The following is a 23,165-nucleotide window of genomic DNA, read 5'->3' as shown; positions in this document are numbered from 1 at the left end:
CTTTCCCTTGAGCATTTTCTCGAATGCAGTGTCAGAATGCCAGAGGGATTTACCTTACTATTTTTTTCTCCAATTTTTATTTTTAATTTTCCTTCTATCACCTTTCAGCTGTCACACTCAATAATTTCCTTGAAAGTGCCCAAAAGAAGCCACTGTATAACAGCTCTGCTTAAATGCTGATCTTTTTCAGTAGTATTTTTGAGCTGTATATAATACCTAATGTTGAGTCCTTAGAACTTGCAGGACCATCTTAAGTATGTTATTTTTATAGACTTCTCACCTGCAAAAAATCCCCAACAAACCAACCCTCCCACCAAAATCAAACAGAAAAAAAGCCCCAGGAAAATATTAATTATCTGCAGTACTGTAAGGACTATTTTATGCTACTATTTGCTTTAAAAACCCCACACATAAACAAAATTATTGCATATACAGTTGTAGAATTGAAAAGAGAAAATACAGATTCAGACCAATATGTCAGTGAATACTAAATCAACCGAAGAAACAATTGGTCCTAAATACCCTTAATTGTGAAATAAGTACTTTCATTTATTTAGAATATAGCAGATTTTAATACTTGGCTAGCCTTGCCACTTACAGAACATGATGAAGGAGGTTGTCTACTAATTAACTCCTTTGGAAAAGGAAATAACCCACTGAATGAAAGGAAATAATATTCTTTTAGAGGTGATTCCATGTCTATTCTGACATTCTGATTTGAAATCTGTCCATTTTTCCTACCACTTCCAAAGTATTATAAAACCCATGGGCAAGGTAAATTTACCTCCTTGAAATCACTAAGTCTGTATGTGAATTACTGTAGAAATTATTCCATGACACATAACTATAATTCAGTTAGAGAACAGTATATTGCTACATATTTTAGTACAGAATATTTTATTCCCAAATGTATTCATCTTTTGCTTAAAGTGTAATATTTAAATACAAATTTTGTGTTAAAATTTGGAGTTAGGTGTTGTGAATCCTTTCAGTGATGGTCTTTAATAAGAAAACAAAAAAACAAAACCCTTTTTGTTTCTCTGTGACAATCCTGATAAGACTTATAAAGCCAAGAATTGTCATGAAAGCGACGCAATGGCTTATCTGTAGCTCCAGAGGTTGTGGAGGCGATGCTATATTCAACAGAGAAAAAGGAGAACAAAACCATGTCTTTAAGGACAAGAAAACAAGTGGTTTGAAAAAAAGATGAAACAATCATCCTTACCCTGCTGGAACTTTGCTGTCTGGGGGTGTGGAGAGAGGTCATTGGCAAGAAAGCATGAAATATATTTTATTTACCACTGTACTCCCAGGGGTTGGAATATCAGCCTTTCTTCCACACTTAGATACTATCTATCATAGAAAAGCTACACAGCTTGCTCCTTCCTTGCTTGGAATTGGTATAGAATTGCATTTTACAACAGTCATTAGTGCATGGCTTAATGTTGGAAGGAATATTATATTTCTTACTAAGATGGGAAATACGAGTTGGCCTTTCAAGTCTTCTGCCAACTGTCTCTGGCTTTTGCAGAAAGGGTAAACTGGAAAAATTGCTGTCACATGTGGGCGGCAGGCATGCAGTGCAGTTAATGATCTGTGATAAACCTGGATAATAAGCAGAGATGGTGAAGATTTCTCCCAAATAGAATGAGAACTGGTGTTCCTTGGAAATGATCACGTTTCTTCATCCTTTTGGTTTTGGTATGAGAACAATCAAACCTGTAACAGTGACAATCTCCCAAATGGTATAGAGGAGGGTAGCATCTATGGGTGTGTTGGGTAATTCTAGTAACTGTTGGAATGAATTAATTAATTAAACTACAGTTTTAGCCGAATTATGTCTCTACTCTTTTCTGTACCTTTGGCTCCTGGAGATGGGGGGGAGTGGGGGGTGGGGAAGACTACTGTGTTTTTTTCTGGAACTTCAGGATTCAATAGCTGTGTATATTCATAAGATGTATGCAGCAGATTATTTGGCTCATCTTGGTGTAAACCAATTAAAGTAAAATATCTTTAAGGTCAAATGTTTAATCATGTCAGATTAATTTCTATTAAATTGATTTTCAAATATTGATGTGTCTCAGTCTTTGTTATATGTTATGATTAATGGTATGTGGAACACTGAGTTTGAGTATTTCTGTCATGCACAGAAGGTCCTCAAAATCTAGCTAATATACAGTGACTTCTTTTGTATTTTACTCTCCTCTAAAATCCAAACTACGGGTTGGCCATTTTGAAAAACTGAAAGCTAAAAGTGCAGGATATGGAAAGCTGCGTTCCAAGTAAGCCCCCGTTTAAGATACTGGTTAAATTACCAAGCCTTTAAATAGACGTGTATAGATTGTAAGATTTTTACCTAATTCTTCTTTAGTAGAACAAGTTGCATATCACGCTGAGAATGCTTGTGAAAAGCCTTTTAATTTTTTGTACTTGCTGATCTGTTTTAGCTTTGTAAATGGTATAATATATTTATCCTTGTACCAGTTGTATAGATATATATATGTATGATTGCACAGATTTATGTCTAAATATTCTCTATATTGACTTACTCTCAAATGGATAGTTAGGGCAGAGACTCATGTTTAAGTTAATGAGATTCTTCAAAGACACTAAACTTTGGTCTCTTTCAATTAAGAAACACATCCGAAACTGTTGCCAAGGGTTAAGGTTATTTAAAAGGTTAAAAAGTCGTCTTCATCGTTTGTTGCTTTCAAAGCTTGATAGAATTTCTGGTTAAACTAGGTTGTAAAGAAATCAATACTTTTATCTAAATTGCTTTTGCTTATCTGGTTATATTTCTGTATAAAATAGGCCAAATACTTTTCAGGAATCTGTAACAGGCATACAATAATTTCTTGTTCAAAACAAGTCACTGCTGAGTTTATATGCCCATATTAGAGTATGCATAATTGTACGAAAGCTACTATGATGTGCAATTGTAAAATTCAGCATAAAGCAAACACATTGCTTTAGGAAACGTTGGTCAGTACACAATGGGGAAGCAACAACAGCTGTAGTTAATATTCCTGTGAAGTAAAAACACTTTTAGTTTGTCAAGGGCTAAGTTCAGCACTGATAGCAGTTTTTGAGCTGATAGAAATAAGCTAAACAGAGAGATCCATCATTAAATAATTATACAGGGAATTATTTAAATCTAGAGAGCTTTGTATTAAAAATAGTGCACACCTTGCTTATGCTGAGGGTGTTTGTTGTTTTGCCCTTAACATTTTCAGGGCAGAGAGAGATCTGAGGTAACATGGCGTTTTCTTGAGATGCATTGATAAATCTGGTGTCAGAAATGTACCTGTTCTAGGTGTATAGAGGTAATCTGAGGGATGTTAAAAATATCTTTTCTTCTATTCTAGGTGGAGTTACATGTAAATGTTAATCAATGGATTGATAGATACGTTAAAATTTTCAAACCTAATATTTTTATGCTGAATGTGAATTCTGAATACTGAACGTGGTTTTCTGTTGCAGTATGAATACTTCAATGCTGTGCTCATAAATGAAAGAGATGAAGAGGGAAACTATCTGGAGCTGGGGAAGGAGTTTATTCTAGTGCCAAATGACCACTTCAATAATTTGCCAGTGAACATCAGTCTGAGTGATGTCCAAGTACCGACCAATATGTACAATAAGGGTAAGAAAAGAGCTGTTTCATTTCATCATTCCACTGGCCGAACGTAGGAACTTCCTTGCTTTTAAAATTATGCTGTTGATTAGCTATATATTGTGTGTGTTTTTCAGCTTGCAATTAAACTGAAATTTCAATGGAAGAATGCTTAAAGTATGACAGTTTTGCAATATCTTTCATTCTGTGGCAATTTAGCAATTTAATATGGTCAATGTTTTGCATGTTAGACTTGCATGAATTCTGCCATAGAATATGGCAGAATATGTTTATTCTTATGAATTATTTTCTGGAATCTTCAAATCAGTTGAACAGACCCTACATTGTTACTTGCAAGTTACATTCTGTCTTTGCTGAGAACTAGAAGTGTCTTTGAACGATAGAGTGTAAATGGGAGGGGAATATTTTATTATTTATGCTCTGAAGCTTCTGGGAAGAATTCTGGCTGTATATGACTATACACAGCTGCTGTGAGTTTTCAGATAATATTTAGGAACAATAATAGATTAGTTAGATATTAGTTAGATATTAGGAGTGATGAACTTAAGTCTAAAAACTGGGAATGCAAACTGAACTCAGGTACATGCTTCCTCATTTTCCTTTGCCACTTCTCTTTGATCAGACAGCAGAATTCTGTAATTCTACTGTGCTTATGCAGCACCCACCTATTTATTTTTCTCAAGCCAGTAGTAAAAGAAAAATCAAGGAGGAAAGCACCAGAGTTTCCAAACAATGTCTACAGTATATTTGTCATTGGTCTGTAGAGAGCTGCTTAATCTCATTATCTGGTTCCTCTTCCTTATTTTAATTATACTAAAAGACAGCTAAAAATACATTAAATGCTTTCTTTGTAATACATTCCAGGCTAGCAATTGTGGTAATTCATGCAAGGATGTTATGTAATCACAAATGGAAAGAGGATTAATTTGGATAGGTTGGGCTGATAAGAGATGCAATTGATATGACACATTCTCTTCGAAATTATGATTCAGACTTGAGAACCTTGAGAAGACAAAAATCATGTAGTAACGTCTTAAATTCGGTATTGCAAAATAACAAAGCTTCCTAGAGAGTATCTGAAAGGTTATGAAATTATTAATATGAGGTATTTTGAAAACATTTGGAAAATGTTTAAAGCTTCTAAAGCTACCAAACCCTTTTTTTTAAAGCAAGTGCTAATATTTATTTAACTGATTCTGTCTATAAATTAATTCCAGAATTGCTAAGGAGGGGGAAAAAAAGGGAGAAAATAGTAGTTTGCAAAAGGATTTAGAGGTCAGGCAATCATGTTTTTCTGGAGAGGCAAGCTAGCCTGAGTAGTTAGTTAGTGAGAGCAATAAAACTGAAGGACCTTCAGTTACATGATGTGTAGTACTGTTATGTATAGAATACATTTTTATGTGCTGATTAATTATAATTCAAGGCCAAAGTCAAAGGGCTTGTTGCATCTTGTGTTGGCCTCTAACACAGGGACTGCCTATAGAGATAGGGAAGATAGAGCTCTGTGATGATTCCTGTTTCCACTTTGTCTAATTCAAACCAGCCAAAATCATCACTTTATGCAGCTGCAGAAAACCATTTTTTTTAATCATTTAAATGTATTCCAACTGCTGAAATCTGGTTTGCTGCTGACATTTTCCTTACACATGGACATAATAGTCTCGACTTGGAGACTGACAATGTCTGGAAATGTTATCTTACCAAGAAGAGGCCTGTATACTTATACTTTTTGTTGCCCATTTCTTCAGTTCTGTAATGCAGAGAGGTGATAACAAGTTAATTAAATCCTAGCCTGAGGGTACAGGCAGTAGATATTGATAGGTTTACAACCAAGTGTCTGCACAATATCATTTCTCTAAAAAATTCCTGTTGTTCGTTTCCAGGTTATGTTTTATTTTATTGAATTACTAGGCAAAACCACAGCCCAAACTCACAGCTGAAAACAGACAAGGGTGATCATTGACTATTTAAACACAAGACTCTCAAGTCAGCATAGAAAAATGAACTTTTTATTTGTAAGCTAATTCTAAGGTTTTTTATTCATTTGGGGTTTTTTGGTTGTAGAGATATTGATAATTTGCAATGGATTCAGAAGAGAGTCACAGGGCTCATCAAAGGGTTGAAAAATGTGCCTTAGACTGAAAGATTCTAGGAGCTCAGTCCATTTAGCTTATTCAAGAGATCATTAAAGGATTAATCAGTTGATCTCTAGTTAATTACTAATACCAGATTCTATAGTCTGGTTACCAAAGGTTTAAACAGATCCAGTGGCTGAAACTGGGTTCCATTATTTTGCAAATTTCACAAAAATGGGCTCAGTTAAGGCATGGGGGTTGTTTGCGATGTTGGGTTGTTGTTGTTGTTGGGTTGATGTTTTGAAATGGAAAATAGTGGTCTATTAGAAGGGTGTTGTTCTATATTTGTCTGCCCAAGCCCTTAATCAAGACCAGATTCTTTTTTGATTGTTTTTGGAATAATGCATTGTCTGGAATTAGTTTGGGGAAAAACGTTGGCCTGGTCAGCTTGCATACTCATAGTGATCCCTCCTGGCTGTAGAATAGCTAAAGTGAATGTTCACAGTCCCTAACTCGGCTCTAAATGCAACTGGCATAAAAAATCATGGGACATTAAATATGTTGCTATTCTTTATGTATCTTCTGGCTCTTTCAACCCCTGCACAGAAAAGCTTAAAAATATTGATGGTAACAACAAGGCTAAATAATTCCCCTTGTAAGGAAACCATCAAGTTTAGAACCTGAAAAGAAAAAGAAAATGCAAAAGCAAATTTCATTATATTCATGATGAAATCAAGAAAGCTGAAATACCATAATTATAAAAACTATGATATTAAAATTTAACATGGAACATTTTAAAATGGAAAATGAGAGCTAATAAAAATGGCTGCCAACCTAATTTGTAAGCGTACATGTAACTCTAGTGCCATCTTTGAGTACAGATTGCATGTACCTGCTATAAATGTAGAAGGAAGAGTCAATCAGTGAATTTAATAGACAGTCACAGTTTTGCATTTACAGTACTCCTGATCATCATTGTAAAATATAAAGAGCTGGTCTGGTTATTGATGTGCTCTTATACTTTTCATTCCCCTCTTCTGCACACCGTCGTCCCCCAGTTTCTCCATATCTTATGGTGCACATCAATTAATGTTAAAATAGAAAAGTTGCTGATCTTTGGCACATAAAACCTATGGGGCTCAGAAAACACTATTTCAGCATTCCCATAATGTTCATATGCTGAAGGGATTCAGAAAAAAGGACGTGGGATGACTGTGCTTTGCAGATAAGTATGCTTATCTGTCTGTCAATACAGAGAGACCACTTTCAGCTCTAGGCTGTTTCACAGCGAGCTGGTGCTCCATTTAAACTGCAGAGCATTCTGATGGAATTGGCCTCCTTCATTTTTCCTGAAAATGACTGCTTATGATAATTTTTTGCTTTTGAAATATTTAAGCACACATTGGGATTCTACGTGTCAGTGCATTCTGTTTCTTCTCTTTAAGCACAAAATGTGTTCATTGCCTATAGCCACAGGATTTGCAAGGCAGTGTCCTTTTAAACAATGAATAAATAATTAAGATCAAGTAGGAAGTTCTGTGATAACTGTCTTGGCAAGCAGTAGCTCTTTCTTCCATCCACAGATTTGGTAACTGGCAATTATCAACTGTGTACAGATTTCTGACAGAGAGTGGGGAAAAGGGTTCTTAATGAATTAATCATACAGGTATATTCATAGATGAAAAAGGAAGGGAGGAAGAAAGTTACTTTTTTCATATTAGAAGAAAAGTTTAGTTTTGGAAAGTACAGAATCAATCTGAATCCAGTTTGGGCAATACAGTACCAAGGCAGAAGCTCAAATGTGTGTAAGGCATTGCCTAATTCAGCTGCTGTTGTTTTTTTAATAAGTTCATTTATATGGGTTATATATCAGCACCAAAGTGAGTTTTCGTACCTCTGATTTTATCTCTCTCCTATTATTTTAGAATGTAAGTGATTTGGGACAAGCTACTATCTCAGATATATCTTGCATATATACTTCCATAGGTATACCTTCCAAAGATACTCAGGTATACCTTTCTACATATTAGTTGGTATACTTTAAACAGCTACTGTGGAAAAGATTCATAATAATGAAAAATTATTAATGATTTAAAGCTTACATAATTTCAACATTTTGCTTTAGTACTTTCTGCGATGCCAGCAGTATATTTAGAAGAACCTAGGAATTTGACATAGAATTAAAAACTAGGCAGTTGGAATGTGGGCTAGGCTTTCTGGCAACCATCCATGGAGAACATGGTTTCTGGCAGTAGGATTGCCACTGGGAAAAAGTAGGATTCTAGAATGGATTTATGTACACGAGGACATAATAAAAGAAGGCTTCAGGACATTCAAATCCGATCTTGCAGATGTTGACAGCATAAAAAAAGTAAAATAAAAATAGAGTAGCATTTTACCTTTTGTTAGTATGAGAACGTAGGTAGTCTTAACTTCTTAAAAACCTACATTCTTTGTCCAAAGTACGTGCTGTATCTGAGCTGAAGAACCTACTCCAGTTTCTTTTTTCTGAGTCTGTGTCACCTCATATTTACCTAGAGTTGTGGACAGTAACGACATGTTTTCTGCTATTGAGTTTACAGTCAGCATTTTTTCAAGTTCTTGGAAGAGGCTCATGAATACTTGGCTAAATGTGGATTTCAGAGGAATGTAGATGAAAACCAAAGCCAGGGTGAGGGTGAATGTGTCTTGGTGACATACACTCAGACAATTCTAAAATATGGCACCTCTTGAAACGTGAAGTATAGCATAGTACAGTACCAGAAGTGACACACAGCAGGATCTCATCTGCTTAGGTTAGTGTTGCATAAAATCTAGGAAATTCAAGGGGATGTTGATAAATACATTATCTCAATATCAACTGAAAACAACTCCTGTTTTTGAGCTTTTGCAGTCAGTCTTTGTTTATATGATAAGGAAAACTTTACATTTGTAGTTGGTAGAAAGGGGAAAAGCCCAGGTTCTCTTCAATAGGTCAGAAATTTCTGGACGCAAGCACTTCTCCTTGCCTTTTAAACTATCTTTCTATTGTACCTTCCTGTTTTTCCCTTAGGTCTTTGGAATTGTGGGCTTTTGTATTTTGCAAAATTTACTCTCTCATTCTCCTAGTGTTCTTAGTCTTAAAAAGAATTAAACTGATCACTAACTAACATAATTGACTAACTTATTTTGCTGGCACTAAATTCTCTTTTATCAAGTACTGGTGCAAACTAGGGGGTTGGACCCCTTGAAGTCAATGACATTATTGTTGCAAAATCAGTATTAGACTGCAGTTGCCTCTTCCAACCCTAGGACTGCAAACAGGCAGCTGCATAGATCCATCACAGCAGGCATCTGCCCATCTGGAAGACTTTTTAGTCTTGGAAGCGCTGTATGAACTAGTTCTTGCTTGATCTCCTTTATGCTTATGGTTATGACAAGGCTTTCTGTACCTTTTTTTGGAGATGAATTATCTATAAAGAAGTTGTGAAGTGTCTTGAGGCACAATTGGTTATATGATGTCAGGTGCAGGTCATTGGGGGATAAGAAATTACTGCGCTCTGCCACTTGTGCTTGCTGGGTATTACTGTCCCATTCAAACCAGCTGTCATAAGCTGTTCTGTAAGCTCTTCCCAAAACTGGTTTGGTGAAAGGAATCAGATCAGCATTTTTCCCTAGTAGAGTGTTTGAAAATAGAATAATTTTGACGGAACAAGGATGGGGATGACTGTATGTGAATTTACCTACCAGCTCTTGACAGCAGTCTCTGATATGTGGTGGAGGAAGTCGACATGTGCCAACAGAGGCAGACTGGGGAAAGAGGATAATCTTTTATCTCAGATCTGATGCAGCTTGAGCAACATGTCTGATGTTGCCTTTTTTTTTTTTTAAAAGACAGAAAAATAACTTTTCTTGGCAGTAGAAAGGAAGTAGGCTTTCATAAGTTGATTCAAACTAGTGGGGTTTTTTTCCTTTGTTGTCATTTCTAGTTTACTATATATATAATCTTGTTTTACTTGCTGAGTTTTATAATGAAGGAGTATTTCCTAGAGGATAAACCTTCAACTTATTAACACAGCTGACAGTGGAGTTAAATGCATTCTACAGCTTTGCAAGACTTAGTTATCCATTGGGCTTTTTGTATTTATTAAGTCATTGAGGAAAGAGTCCAAATTTACTCCCAGATAAAGATTAGCTTTTCAAATTTTAAATGCTCTTTATTATTTTAAATGTATTTTTGTTTTCATCACTAGTGAATGTCAGAGGAAAAGACATGTAGGCACCTCTATGCTACGTGGTGGAGAGCTGGGCAGTCTGTACTTACCCCAAAGGATGTTGGCGTATATGCGTGATTCACTGGAGTATTGCATGGCAATATTATGGGTGCAAGATAGCTTTGTGACCACGGTTTTGCATATTAACAAGACTACATACAGTAAAGTCGACAATCGTAATTATCTTCCATAAATGGCTTTCTGATTCAGGAAGGCACTTTAAAGCACCTTCATGCTTTCCTACTTGTTGCTTAAGTTGAATTAAAATACCAGTGTTTGTGCATGTGCAGATAGTTATTCAAATACATTTTTCCTTTTATAGAAACTTAATAACTGCCCCATCTAAAAGGTGGTGGACTCTGCTTCAGGGAGGAATTATGCTCTGTGCAGGAAGAAGAAAATATGTTAGAATCAATTACTGATTTTAATAATGACATGTCAAAATAAACCGTAAAATTTCCTCAAAAGTGTTGGGTCTGGAAAGTTACTCTCCAGCTTTCATCTGTAATGGAGAATGGGGCTTATACTATTGAACCATGTTTCAACTTTTTCCTTGTATGAGTATGTTTTAAATTAAGGAAGTTACATGAACTTTTAGCACAGTGTTTACACTGATTTCTTTTTAATGTTGACATTATTTATACTTAATACGTTTCTCAGCATTTTTCTGCAACTTTGTCTGACGTTTCATAACGTCTGCCACTATAAAAGACTGAATTTTCCCATCCTTTGTTACGTCAAGCAACTTATACTTCATAGTACTGCCACATGATTTGCAAATACATTTTGGGGACACAGTCAAGTTTTTGTAAATTTTGTAGCTGACTAAGTCTTCATTCCCTACTATAATGTATTTGAGAGGGAAGAAGGTGAACGATATTGTTTAAATCAAATAATTGACTTTTAAAAATCTCTCCTTGTAACAGTTCCCTCTTTCCTGCCATGACATTAGATTACAATATGTGCATTCTGCTAGTTGCTACTTTTGGCGCTGGGAAAGATTTTTTTCTTATTATCAGACTGGCTGGTCTTCGGCAAATATCTATCAGCAGCCCAGAGGCTGGTTAGCTTATAAAAATTTCTGCTATCATAAATTGGCAGGTGCCTCAATAAATTATTTTTACATTTTTAAATCATTGGGCCTGGTTCTGTGTTAAATAAGAAAATACAGGTATGATATGGGGAAGATCTTTTTTAAGGAAGCTGGAGAATAGTGTGGGCATGAGCAGGTGAAAAATTAATTTCTCCAAATACTTTTTGTTTCAGGTGTTTAAAGAAAAAAGAGAGAAAGACAGAAAAAAAAATATTACATTGGATTGCAGATTGTCAGATATCTATCCAGGTATATTTAGATAATGAAGTAGTAGCCTTAGTGCAAGATGTTGTTGTGTCTTTACTGACAGAGCAGAAGAACCAAGATGGAAAATAAAATTTGATGATCAGTGTTATACTGTCCAAGAGTTAATCTGCTGGTTTGAAAAATAAAAGCAATAATATAAATTTTAACTGAGAGAAGGCTGTCTGACTGTTTTCCGTCTGCTCTTTCCATCCTTGTACTGTGGTATAGCTGCTGTTCTGGTGTTTTTGAAGTACAGGAAGGGATTTTATCAGTGCTTTCCATAACTGCAGATTTTTTCACTGATGGATGCTGAAGTCCATGAATATTTTCGAGCATTTCTGTCAACAGGAGATATGGTTTATGTCAACTCAACTAACAGACATAAGGCACACAATATGTTGCTGAGAGTCTCAAGCTGTGTCATCAGCATTTTTTAAAAATGGTTCATGAATGTAAAATACAATTACAAGTCGCCATAAGATGTAAAAAGATAAAGAAGTCTTCATCAATAATAGTGTAAATTAATTTTTCCTTAAACTAATACCATACTGAGACTAATTCCACACCATTGGTTTTGAAATACATTCAAGTATTGGCAACCATTTCGACTCTGTGACAGTGATCGTTCTGAGTAAATATGGATTTATAAAAGAAATGATTAAACAGTATCTTACAATCCTTCAAGTATATTTGGACTTCACTCATTTCAGAGACAAGATGACTATAAATATCCTGTATTTTCCTATGGATTTAAATTCAATTTTTATCATTGTTTTGCATTCCATGTGGAGAGCCCATATTTAACATTCTTCCATGACTTAGTATGTTTGATTTGGTCTTTTTTTACAAGCTTGCATTGCTTTTCAGCAGAAATAGGCTTTATCTCTTTCTCTTATAGCTTTGCTCATGACATGATTATTTTTAGCACGTGTACTGTCTTTTGTGCCTCTCTCTGTCTCTCTTGTCACCTATCATTTACTGGTTGTTGAAAGTATAGATTTTATCATGTGACCTAAACCTATGTTTAAAAGCTTTGTGTTATGGTGGTGATGATTGTTGTTATTACTATGGAAAGTTGGCAATGAATTATTTGTGTTCTCTCATAGTATTTTCTGGGTTGTAGATCAGAGAATAGTTTGGGTTGGAACGAACCTTTAAAGGCCATATAGTCCAACCTCCCTACAGTGAGCAGGGACGTCTTCCACTAGAGCAGGTTGCTCAGCCTGACCTTGAACGTTTCCAGGGATGGGGCATTTACCACACCTCTGGGCAACCTGTGCCAGTGTTTCACCACCCTCATAGTGAAAAATTTCTTCCTTATATCTAGTCTGAATCTACCCTCTTTTACTTTAAAAATATTACCCCTTGTCTTATTGCAAGACGTTTTCTTTCTTTTCTTGTAGTTGTTTCCTTCCTTCCTTCTGTATGTCCATCCTTCTTGCTAATACTTTAAGAAATGATTTAGAAAGAGTATGAATGCAATACAGCTTTAAATAATTCTGAACTCAGTGTCTTTAGTAACAAAAGCATCAGGTCTAGTGTGTGCTTTTCTGCTTACCGTATTTACTTCTTGAATGCTGGAAACATTGCAAAAGTAGATCTTAGACTTAGACTTCACAAGTTATCTCTAAGTTTTGCTTGAACAATTTAGAGACCGGTAAAGAGTATCACATGTGTCAAATAGCATTTCCATCGTGTGATTTTTCACTGCATGCTGAGCGATGAGTTTATGCACTACAAGTCAATAAATGCAGTCTCTAACCAAAAGTTTTGCATGCGTAGGAAGAAACCCCACCCTGCTACATGTAATAGAGCCTTCTCTAAAAGATATTGAAATGTGATGAACCACAACCATTTTTTGATTAAATGAGGTTTTTTTTTCAATTTCTTACTTAAAAAGAGCTATGAATATAATTCAGTCATACTTTCCTATCAATGTCTTCCCAGTGGCTGTCAAAATTGAGATTACCTATTTTCTAGAATATTAGAACCAAAAAAAATTCATTTCTCAAGTGATGCAGAAAGATTATAATCTGCAGCTAGCAGATAAATAAAACTCTCTTCCTGCAAGGTGTGAAATTAAGAAATAAAATCTTGTCTGTCACTGTCGTAGATGATTTTCTGGACTATGCTTCTGAAAATTCAACATCCTGCAGTTGTTATTTAAATAGTCGTGGCCACATCTTGTCCTGGACCACGATATTTATATTTTGAAATCCTTCCCCTGAGTTGTTTGTCTTCACATTTTAAGATCTCTAGGACAGTGTTTGCACTGTCTTCCTAACTTTGGTCATTGTTTAATTTAAAAGGAACTTTCTTAGTCTAACTGATTTAGTCAAGGTTGCAGAGAATTTCCTATCTTCCCATATTTCTTTGTTTTAACTCTTACTGGCTATTGGACAAAGATGCACAGACTTCTCTACTTGTTCCATCTGTTTTTGCTCAAATTCTGCCTCAGATCCGATTCCCAGAGTCTACTCAGGCTGCTGCTTTGTTCTTGCAAAGGGCTGTAGTTTCACTTTTTTTTTTTTTTTTTTCTCCTTTTTTCAATTCTCTGTCTTTAACAGCAAGCCTTTTGGAAATGTTGGCATCACCACTCAAGATGTGTACTGTGCTTTATCTTTCTTGTATCCTAGTCTGTCTGTCTCTGGCTGTGGATCTAATCTGTATGTTTCTAATACATCCACATCACCATGGCAACTAGATGTCAGATACAGGCTACATGGTAACATTAAGTTTTTCCTCTAAAAAGCCCTCCTGTCTGCCACTCCTTATTCAGCAGCTGTTGCTTAGTTACTTGGGGTTGGGCTTTGCCTTTTGACAAACATGAACCAGTGAAGGTTTGTTAAGGCACACTATCTCAAGTATAACATTAAGAGGCTTTTTGACCTGAGAGGCCTCTGTTGATGTTGATGATGCCTCCCCTACTTGCTTGTTGCTTCCAGGGATAAGAAAGTGACAATCATTTACTATTGGTCTATAATTACTCTGTCTCCTCTTTTTATCTTTCCTTTTTTCTGTATTATTGTGTCTGATTAATCTCAACTTCTCTGACTGATTAGCTGTGGAGCCACCGTTTAGGTCCCGCAGTGAAAGGTTGGAAGCAGCAGTTGTTTAATGCTGTTGTTCCTGTCCACTCGGGCCTGGGTACTCGGTAACCCATATAGGAATGTATAAAGGCATATCCATAGTACACACGGGAGCTCAACTGAGAGCGTTAAAAGGCTACTGCTGAGTGTGGAGTTGCAGATAATGAATCTTGCTATAAGGCTCCTCATTAACTCATGCTTGCTGACATGCTAGTTCAGGTCTGTGACTTCCAGCACTGGAATAGGTATCTCGGTATGGTCCAGCGCTGCACTTACCTGGGTATATAAGTAAGTGGGCTCAGAGTGAACAGAGGGAGGTCTGTTGCCTCAAGTTCCATGAGCATAAGTTTGCACTGGGTCCCATTGACTGCCTCTCTAGGAAATGGATCAGGTTTGTATGTTCAAGCTGAATTATTTTAATGAGAAAAAGGAATCGGGGTATGTTCTGTTAACTAAACTGAAAATAACAATCAGGAAAAAGTACCGAGGGTATCTTTAGTGTCGAATATATTAATGAAAAAAATCTCATGATTCAATACAAGATTATTTTTAATGGACTGAGTTTATATGCTAGGAATGCACTGGGGAGTTTTATTTGTTTTTCAGTTTATTTAAAGATTTTTCAAGACTTTATTTTCTCCGTGTACTATGTTGGAAAAGCATCCTTAATCTGCAAACTTAGTGGTAATCGACGTAACAGTTCTGGGTTTCTGAAAACCTTTAGAATTGAATACGCAAAGCATTTGGTTGTATGGCGAATGTAAAAAATGTAGCTTTTGTTTAGTATGGAGCAGAGAAGATTGACATTTGGCAAAGAATCATAGAAGTTTATCTAAAGACACCTTTTATTAATTTTGTCTGCTATTTTAGAATAGAGTAATAATTTGTCTCTCCATCATGCTATGTAACACAGATCATTCTTTGATTTTTCTTGAATTTGTGTTGTGAAGAGGGGAGAAGGCTTGCTCTTCTGGTCAAATATTAGTACGCTTGGCTAGAATATAAACAGTTTCAAAATATTGTTGGCTAAAAACTTACAAAGGCATTTTTACAATGTACTTTGTTTATCTAGGTGTGTTTCTTGCACCTTTTATTTGGCACATTCCTGAAGGAGCAAATAGTGTTTAAGAATTCATAACTGATTTTGTCATGTATTCATCCCAAGATGCATTTGTGGATGTGCTCAGTGTTTTCAGGTTTTTTTAATACTAGCTTCAGAGATTTTGAACCAGCTGAACATTTTCATATCTGTGAGGCTTTTTCCAACTATTTTTTTGAGTAAAACTTCCATTTTACTCGAATTGTGCAAGTGATCTTTTGTGCAAGGAAGAAGTGCTACATAAAGATTATAAAGCACTACAGCAGTAAGGGACCATTGATTTGAGAGGATGAGACAATGACTTGTGCTAATAGATAATTGTGCTGTCGTATCTGATACTTGCATGTTCAGACTCCCAGAAACGTAGCAGTAGAGGTTTAGTTTATTATAGCCCAGTACAACTGTAATGCATTTTACATGCTAAAACATTTCTCTCTAAAGGTTCTTTTGCCTCCATGTGGTTTATGCAAGAGGCATGATGTGTTGATAAAATTAGGAGGTCTTTAACATCTCCTGTTCAAAGCATTATTTTTTTAGTCCTTACCGTGCTGTGTCGTGTAACCGTTTCTATAATTCCATGTCTCTCTCTGAATATCTGAGCAATAGGAATTAGATGTTTATTGTGAAATGTTATTTTACAGGTTTGCATGGTCTTGTGTTTTAAATGGCTTGTATGAAGATTTGTGAATGGGTCTGTCCTTGAGAAATTTCCATAAGGATATCTTTTGTTTCCAAGGCTGTGCCTTGCCTTTATCATATATCACTTTGACAACAGCTCTGTTAAAATTGTCCCTTTTGGTATGTTGCATGTTAAATATTTTACAGTGCAGTTGGCTTCATTTAGCAGCAGTCACATTTGCTTTCTTTTCCTCTGATTTGCAGTGTGTTCCACTGGCTTCCCATGTTGTTTGACAGTTTTTCCTGCCCTGCCACTCACAGAGGTTTAGATTTCCCGGTTGCTCAATAGTCACTGTTCCATCAGCTTGTGCAGAAATTTATTCTTGCCATGTATCAGAACTGCCTCTTTTTTTTCAGTATTCAAGACTAATTTTGCTTCTGTGATGAAATTGCAGTGCATATAGGGTCTCTAGTCAATTTGGTTAGTTCTGAACATTTATTTTCCCTTTCCTACTTGGAAAATTGTTTCTAGCAGTAGTTTTTCATGTCGTTCATTCTGTCTCTCAGTCGGACCCTGGCATCCTAGAGTTCTGTGGTAGGGTATTTTCTTACTGATCTTTCAGGTTTCATGATCTTCAATTCGTATCCTGCAAAAATGTGGAAATTAGTATGTTTTTCTCAAAATACAGAAAAATCCTAGTATCTGTGGTCACAGTTTTTGGTGTGATCATCTATTAGGATTACTGGGTTTTGACTTTAGTTCTCCTCAGGTAAAGGCCTCTTAGCGATTGCTGGGTAGGCAATACTGTTTTCTTAGACTGTGTTTATGATAGGTGTGTAACTGCCCCATGTGTCTGGCTCCTGTTCTTCTGGGATGGACAGTAAGTGAAGCCTTTGACTTTTGCTCCAAGTTCCTCCTTTAATTTTTAAAAAAAGTAATGCTCCGTGTTCATAGATTCTGCTTTTATGCTGTTTCCAGAGCTTTGCTCTAACCAATGCACAGATCTGTCCATATACTGGTTGATTTTAGCTGTTAGAACTGATAAGTTAAGGAGGGTCAAACCAGGTCAGTAGCCAAATGGGTGACCTCAAAGGTATACTGATTTGCTGCAGGACATTTTTTATAATTCATCAGGTGGCACGCTCTTGGCAGAGTCAGAACTGAATCTTTATCTCAGAATGGTGCTAGTGAAGAGTTTGCAGCTGTAAATCTGGCTTTCAAATGAACTGAAGTTGAATCTCAGACCACCTTGTTCCTCAGAACCTCAGACCACACTGTTCTCCCCAACCCCCCTCCAAAAAGCCAAAAAAAAAAAAAAAAGCAAAACCCAACCCAAATCCACTCATGAAATTCAGTGTATATAAAAATAAACACATCTGGCCATACTCCAGTTCTTCTACTGCCACTTCAAAGGAGAAGGGGAATGTTACTAGGGCAACACTGGGAGCTGAAACAACTAAATACCTACTACTATGCCTCTATACAGTCACGCACTTGAAGTCTTTACCGCCCTGTATACTTATGAGGGAATGTGATTTCTGGCATTGGTGTATACTTCTCAGCACATGAAGCAAAATGGACGAACACCTTCTTTTGTGTCTACAGATGGCCGGATGCTTTGATCTGTGAGCTGATGCATCCACATTACCCAGTGAAGGCAGAGGGAGGGGAAGACAGAGAAAAAAGCAAAGGCAGTTGCCAAAATTGGCAACCAGCCCCAGCCCTTGAATATGTTGGACCACCCTGAAAAGCATTCATATTAGTGTTGAGTAGCATAATTATTAGGTTGTTGGTGTATGTCCCAGCAAAGTATGTGATTTTGTTATTCTTTAAAATATGACCAGACTAAATATGTTGTCAGTGTCATCAAAACTAAGCTGATATTGTTGCTATCTGTGAGCCAGAAGGGTGCTGGATTTTGCATTCCTTTTCCAGTGCTTGGTCCTGTAGGCTGCACTCGCGCTGCTTTGTTGTATGACAGTACTGCTCCACAATGTTGGGGGTTGCCCTCGATGTCATCAGATATTACAAGAAGAAACACCATTTCGGATGACAGCATCTTTGGCAGCTTTCCAGGAGAAATTAGTGGTTATATTAAAATGGTAATATAAGGGGGAGGGGGGCGGGTAGGGGCCCTAAGGATCATAGGTAACCTTTTTCTCGGTAATAAAGCAGATTATGGCAAGAAAGACAAGTATTCTGCCTTTTCTTCATAGTCACTGAATTCCTCAGTGGTCTCCCTTATTTTCTGCAAAGCTTGCTGGAATAATTAGAAAGCAAAGTGCATCATGTATCTATTAGTTTTGTTCCATAGACTTACTCTATTCTAGATATTTTTATGGATTCTGTGAATTAAATGTATTTCATTGTAGTGCTAACCTTTGTCATGCTGTTGCACATCTTTCAGTCTGCACAGCTTTGTTGCCTTTGTTGAGACTTCAAACTTCAGACCTATTTCTTTGGGTCAGCTGTATCTATGACAGCAACTTAATTGCTACATGCATTTGTACTGTTCTTTGGCAATTATGTTTCAGATTCATGCCTGGGGGTTAGTTTTATATTAAATATCAGTAAAAACCAGGTAACAGCTACCCAAACAGCAGTGGAGCAAAATGCCATGTAGTTGCAAGCCAGCCCATCTAAAAGGCGAGGGAAAGGGAATATTTTAATTATATTTTAGCTGTTACTGCCAGGAAGCAAAAGCAGAAATTGTGTTTCAAGAATTGTGGCAGAAGCTATTTATATTTATTGTCTCTGAGCCCCCATAACATCATGTTAATGATTTTGCATTTACATTAAGATTTATCTTTTATTCTTTTTCTCCCTCTTCAAATTTATGAATATTCACAAGCATTAATTTAACACTACTGACCTGTAGCTATTTTGGGGATGCAGATGACATTCACCAGTAATATAAAAACTCAAGAATACTGTTTCTAAATGAAGTAGTGGGGGCAATTTAAGCAATTCAGTGTAATTACTACAAGAATAACATACAGGTTATTAGAAGATGAGACTGTAAAATTTTAATGGGGATATATGGTCAGGAACTTAGTTATATTTCGGGTGGTGCATGTGGACAGAGATGCATCCATGTAACAGCCATTATCAAATTCAGAACAAGGAGCTTGGGTTTGAAATCCTTCTGCCTGAAGATACAGTAGCCAGTAAAGACACACGATTTCCACATGAAGCCTGTAGGACTGCAGTTTTGTACTGTAAATACATTTTTCCCTGCTTCACATTTCTTTGTATTCTAAGGATTAAACTGAGTGTGACTTTATTTGCTTTTTTATAAGAATGGTTGATGCGTAGAATGTAACTTGGTGTAGTGTAAAAAGAACAGCCAGCATAGTAGATAGGAAGGTAGTGAACTGTCATTGGGTTTCATTTTGAAGGAACCCAGTCATCACAGATCACATTTTAATTGTGTCTTCTTATTTCAGATGCCTGTTTAATGCTCCTTTGAGCTAAAAAATTCCTATTAGTTCCAGAGTTACTGGATTAATGCTTATGGTGATCAGCATTTGGATGATTAGAGATTAGTGTTGTCAACCTAAGGCAGAATATAGACTCAACCAATCATGCGCAAGGGAAAATTCCTCATTGTATTCCCATGGAGTTCTCTAATCTGTAGTACAGATATATAAACATATTAAGTGGCTTTTCATAGATGGACTAAAAAAATAATCCATTACTGTGGTGGCATGGATATTTTCATATGATTTTTTTTTTCAGTAGCTTTATATATGTATTTTTAATATAAATATATTTTTTCAAATCCCACTGGAAGGATTTCACATTCAGTTTAGAGCTTAAGGGGTGGACAACGAAGAGTTTCCCATGAGCTTATGGAGCTCGAGTGTATAGAGAATTTAAAGGAAATTATCATTGGGTTGGGAGGCAGAGTGAAGGTTCTGCTTAGATGAATGGCAGTGTAGCATAGATTCATTAGGAAAATTAACCTCTGAGGAATCCAGGGTAGAAGATGTGATAAACTGATGATATTGTAAAATACTAAGGTACAATGTGCAGTCTTGGAATGAGATCCGAATGCGAGTTGGTGAGAACCACTACGGTTTATTTTAAATATAAATGATGATATAATTATTCTGTTTGATTGATTTGGCTTTTCACTAATCCTGATGATTGAAGGGTATATGAAGAGCTTATATTTTCCTCTAGAGGATGACAAAAAGTTCCTTGTTTTTCCTCTAAACAGGCTTTTCTAGCTACGCTTTGCGGGGGCGGGGGGGGGAGAAAAAACAAACCCAAAACAATCCAAAACCAACTCTCTGAACTATGTTGCTTTTTTCAAAGATGACTTAAACTTATCACCTTATCTCAATATTGTAATGCTGAGTCAATAAATACCACTGTGCTTTTTAGTGATTCAGATACCGATATACAAATAACAGTATTTGAACTAGTCCTGGGAAGTTCTAGTGGACTGAGTATAGGAGTCTCATTTTAATGCTTCACTTCTCATATAATGTCTAAATGCTGAACAATGGATCAAAATTTTGGGGTGCTGAAACAGGAGCATATTTTTACAAACTATGATAGATCCCAGGATAGGCAGTCTTGACAGTTAATTAGTGATGTCTTAATCACAGCTTCTTTTTGGAGTAACTGGAGACTTGGAAACAACTGGGCAATGGATTTTACCAGCTAAGCAAAACTGAAGCAGTGCCATTGGACTACTGACATTGGTTTGTTTGATATGTGTCTGGTTGGACAGATTTTAGATCTATATGCAATCTTCCAGAGAAACAAGTAACTAACTAGACATGTTTTAAAAACAACATCTGTTTTGTTGACCTTGCCTTTTCAGCAGTACACCTATATAAACCTAAATATTTAGATGAAAGCAATGTTCAAAGATTTGCAGTTGAGACGTTTCCCTTTTCCACCTGGTTTTATTGATGAATGTAAGGAAAGATAACAATTCACCTTTTTCCACTCCATTAAAATCACATTCTAAGCAGTCTTCTGAAATCAGTACAGTGATATTATTTTGCAACCTAATGGAAGCTTTATTCCAAATACTTGAGCAAATGTTACTGTATATTCATGTATGCACACTTTTACAAAGTAAATAATAACATCTGTGATTTTAGTTCCATTTGCTCCTTTCTATACTGCTACTTCACATGCAGATTGAATTGGGAATATAGTATATTTTAACTGTTTCTATCTTTTAAAATTCACACTTTGAAATTGGGTAACTTTTTAAGGTATGTTCATTTATTTCTGGTTTCCCACTATCTAACCAAATCTGCAGCTTAAAAATATACTTGGGTTTTTAGGAATTGATAAACAGATTTTAAATAGAAATAATTTATTTTCAACATCAAGGATTTGCTTTGTATTTCTCTTTCTATGGGAATTCAAAATAATAAGGTAATTGTGAGAACTGGGTCCAGTGTTTTCCAAATAAGTCAGTGTTATTTGTCATGAGATTTTGTGTATGTATGCATATCATAATTCATTCATGTGTGAAATAAAAGGTATTGCACTTTCTGTTCTCACACCTAAACTTTCAGATATAGTGAAAACTGTTTTACCAAGTTGAAAATTAAAAAAAAAAAAACAAAACAACAAAAAAACCAGTTTTGCCATGAGACATTCCATGCATTTAGGGAAAGTAAATTGAGTAAATAATCTATTATTATAATGACTCATATATGTTCTCCAGAACAAGTGGTACAGTAGTTCCAGATAGATGCTCTAACGAGCAATTTTAACTTACCTAAAAAATGTACCCGGTGTCTCTTCTGTATTTTGACCATACTTTCATTATTTAAGTGTATAATTTATTTTGAATCACGTACTTGACAAGAGAAACCAAAAGATTTTCTGCAGTAGTTTGTAGTCACTAGATTTCTGGTTTGATGAAGATGATAGAGTTTAAGGGATTCTATTTAGGGAAAATAACTTTTCTCTGTTTTTCTACCCCCTTCCCTCCCAGATCCAGCCATTGTAAATGGAGTTTATTGGTCAGAATCTTTAAACAAGGTGTTTGTTGATAATTTTGATCGTGACCCTTCTCTCATCTGGCAGTACTTTGGAAGTGCAAAAGGATTTTTCAGACAATATCCAGGTAAGAAGAATACAAACTCTTACCTAAAATACAAGAAAGAATGCTATGGCTGCAAACTGCCATTGAGTACTGTCACAAATCATGACTTTCACAGATACTTGCAAGTTTGATTTTACTTTATCTAGTTTTTGGAGAGAGATATTTCTAATCAACATTTACAATGTTCTGAGTTTTGTCTACCAATTTTCATTTGGAGGTGAACCTCCCAAGATAACTCATGTACTTGTATATATTCCTATTCAGATATACATATACACACACATACAAAAAATGACTTCTAAACAGACTGTGGAGAACGAGGGCAAAGAGATTAGACCCTTCATATAGAACTGAACTTAGATAGTATGTGCTCTATTGATGCATACAGTAAGACTTAATTGTAATGTTCAGTTTTTGGACTTCCACTTAACCTGACATCTTTACATTTAAAGATTTCAAAAACTTGTTTTAAAGTTTACTTTCACACCAGTTGTAGTAAAAGGTAATTAGATCCCTTGTATTATTTATGTAAAAATAGGTTAAAATATATATCGTTACCTATTTAGTTTTCTGTTTAATCACATACCAAATTTAATGCATATTAAATAAAGTGATCTTCAGCTTTTGTAACTTTGGATCAGGCCCATAGTAGGAACTGTGCCTTTAGCTGACATGGTTTAGCAACCCATGTTTTTTATGTCTGAAGTCTTGAGTTCAATGTGTGCAAGTTTACTATAAGTATGTCTGGAAGTAGCTGAAAGTAATGGCTACTACATCTGTCTTAGTTTTAGATTATAGTTCAGTCCTCAAGCTCCATGATATTTCAAGGTTAGAAAAAAATATTAGTCCTTATTTTAATGGCTGTTTCTTGTTTTGTGCAAGAAAACAAGTGCAAAAAGCAGGAAGGTTTTCCCTGTCATTTTATTTTGCTTGGAGATGTTTTTATCCTATTTCCTTTGGCCGACAACTGGGAGA

The 23,165-nt window shown here is 35.8% G+C and overlaps 1 protein-coding gene across 1 annotated transcript in view; it reads left to right on the top strand.

Moving 5' to 3' along the window:
• The window catches only part of LOC104618370 (voltage-dependent calcium channel subunit alpha-2/delta-3), a gene marked incomplete at its 3' end in the record, with an annotated part of 208,157 nt that overhangs the window by 37,158 nt on the left and 147,834 nt on the right, over positions 1 to 23,165 (top strand). Inside the window, exons 3-4 of the mRNA XM_010283944.1 lie at positions 3,481 to 3,643; positions 22,080 to 22,211. Coding sequence (XP_010282246.1) covers positions 3,481 to 3,643; positions 22,080 to 22,211 — 295 coding nt within the window. The remainder of the gene's footprint in view (positions 1 to 3,480; positions 3,644 to 22,079; positions 22,212 to 23,165) is intronic.

Source organism: Phaethon lepturus, unplaced genomic scaffold (assembly GCF_000687285.1).
Source record: "Phaethon lepturus isolate BGI_N335 unplaced genomic scaffold, ASM68728v1 scaffold1163, whole genome shotgun sequence".
Classification (NCBI taxonomy): domain Eukaryota; kingdom Metazoa; phylum Chordata; class Aves; order Phaethontiformes; family Phaethontidae; genus Phaethon; species Phaethon lepturus.
Note: the sequence above shows the minus strand (reverse complement) of the source record. Positions and strands in the feature narration are given on the sequence as shown.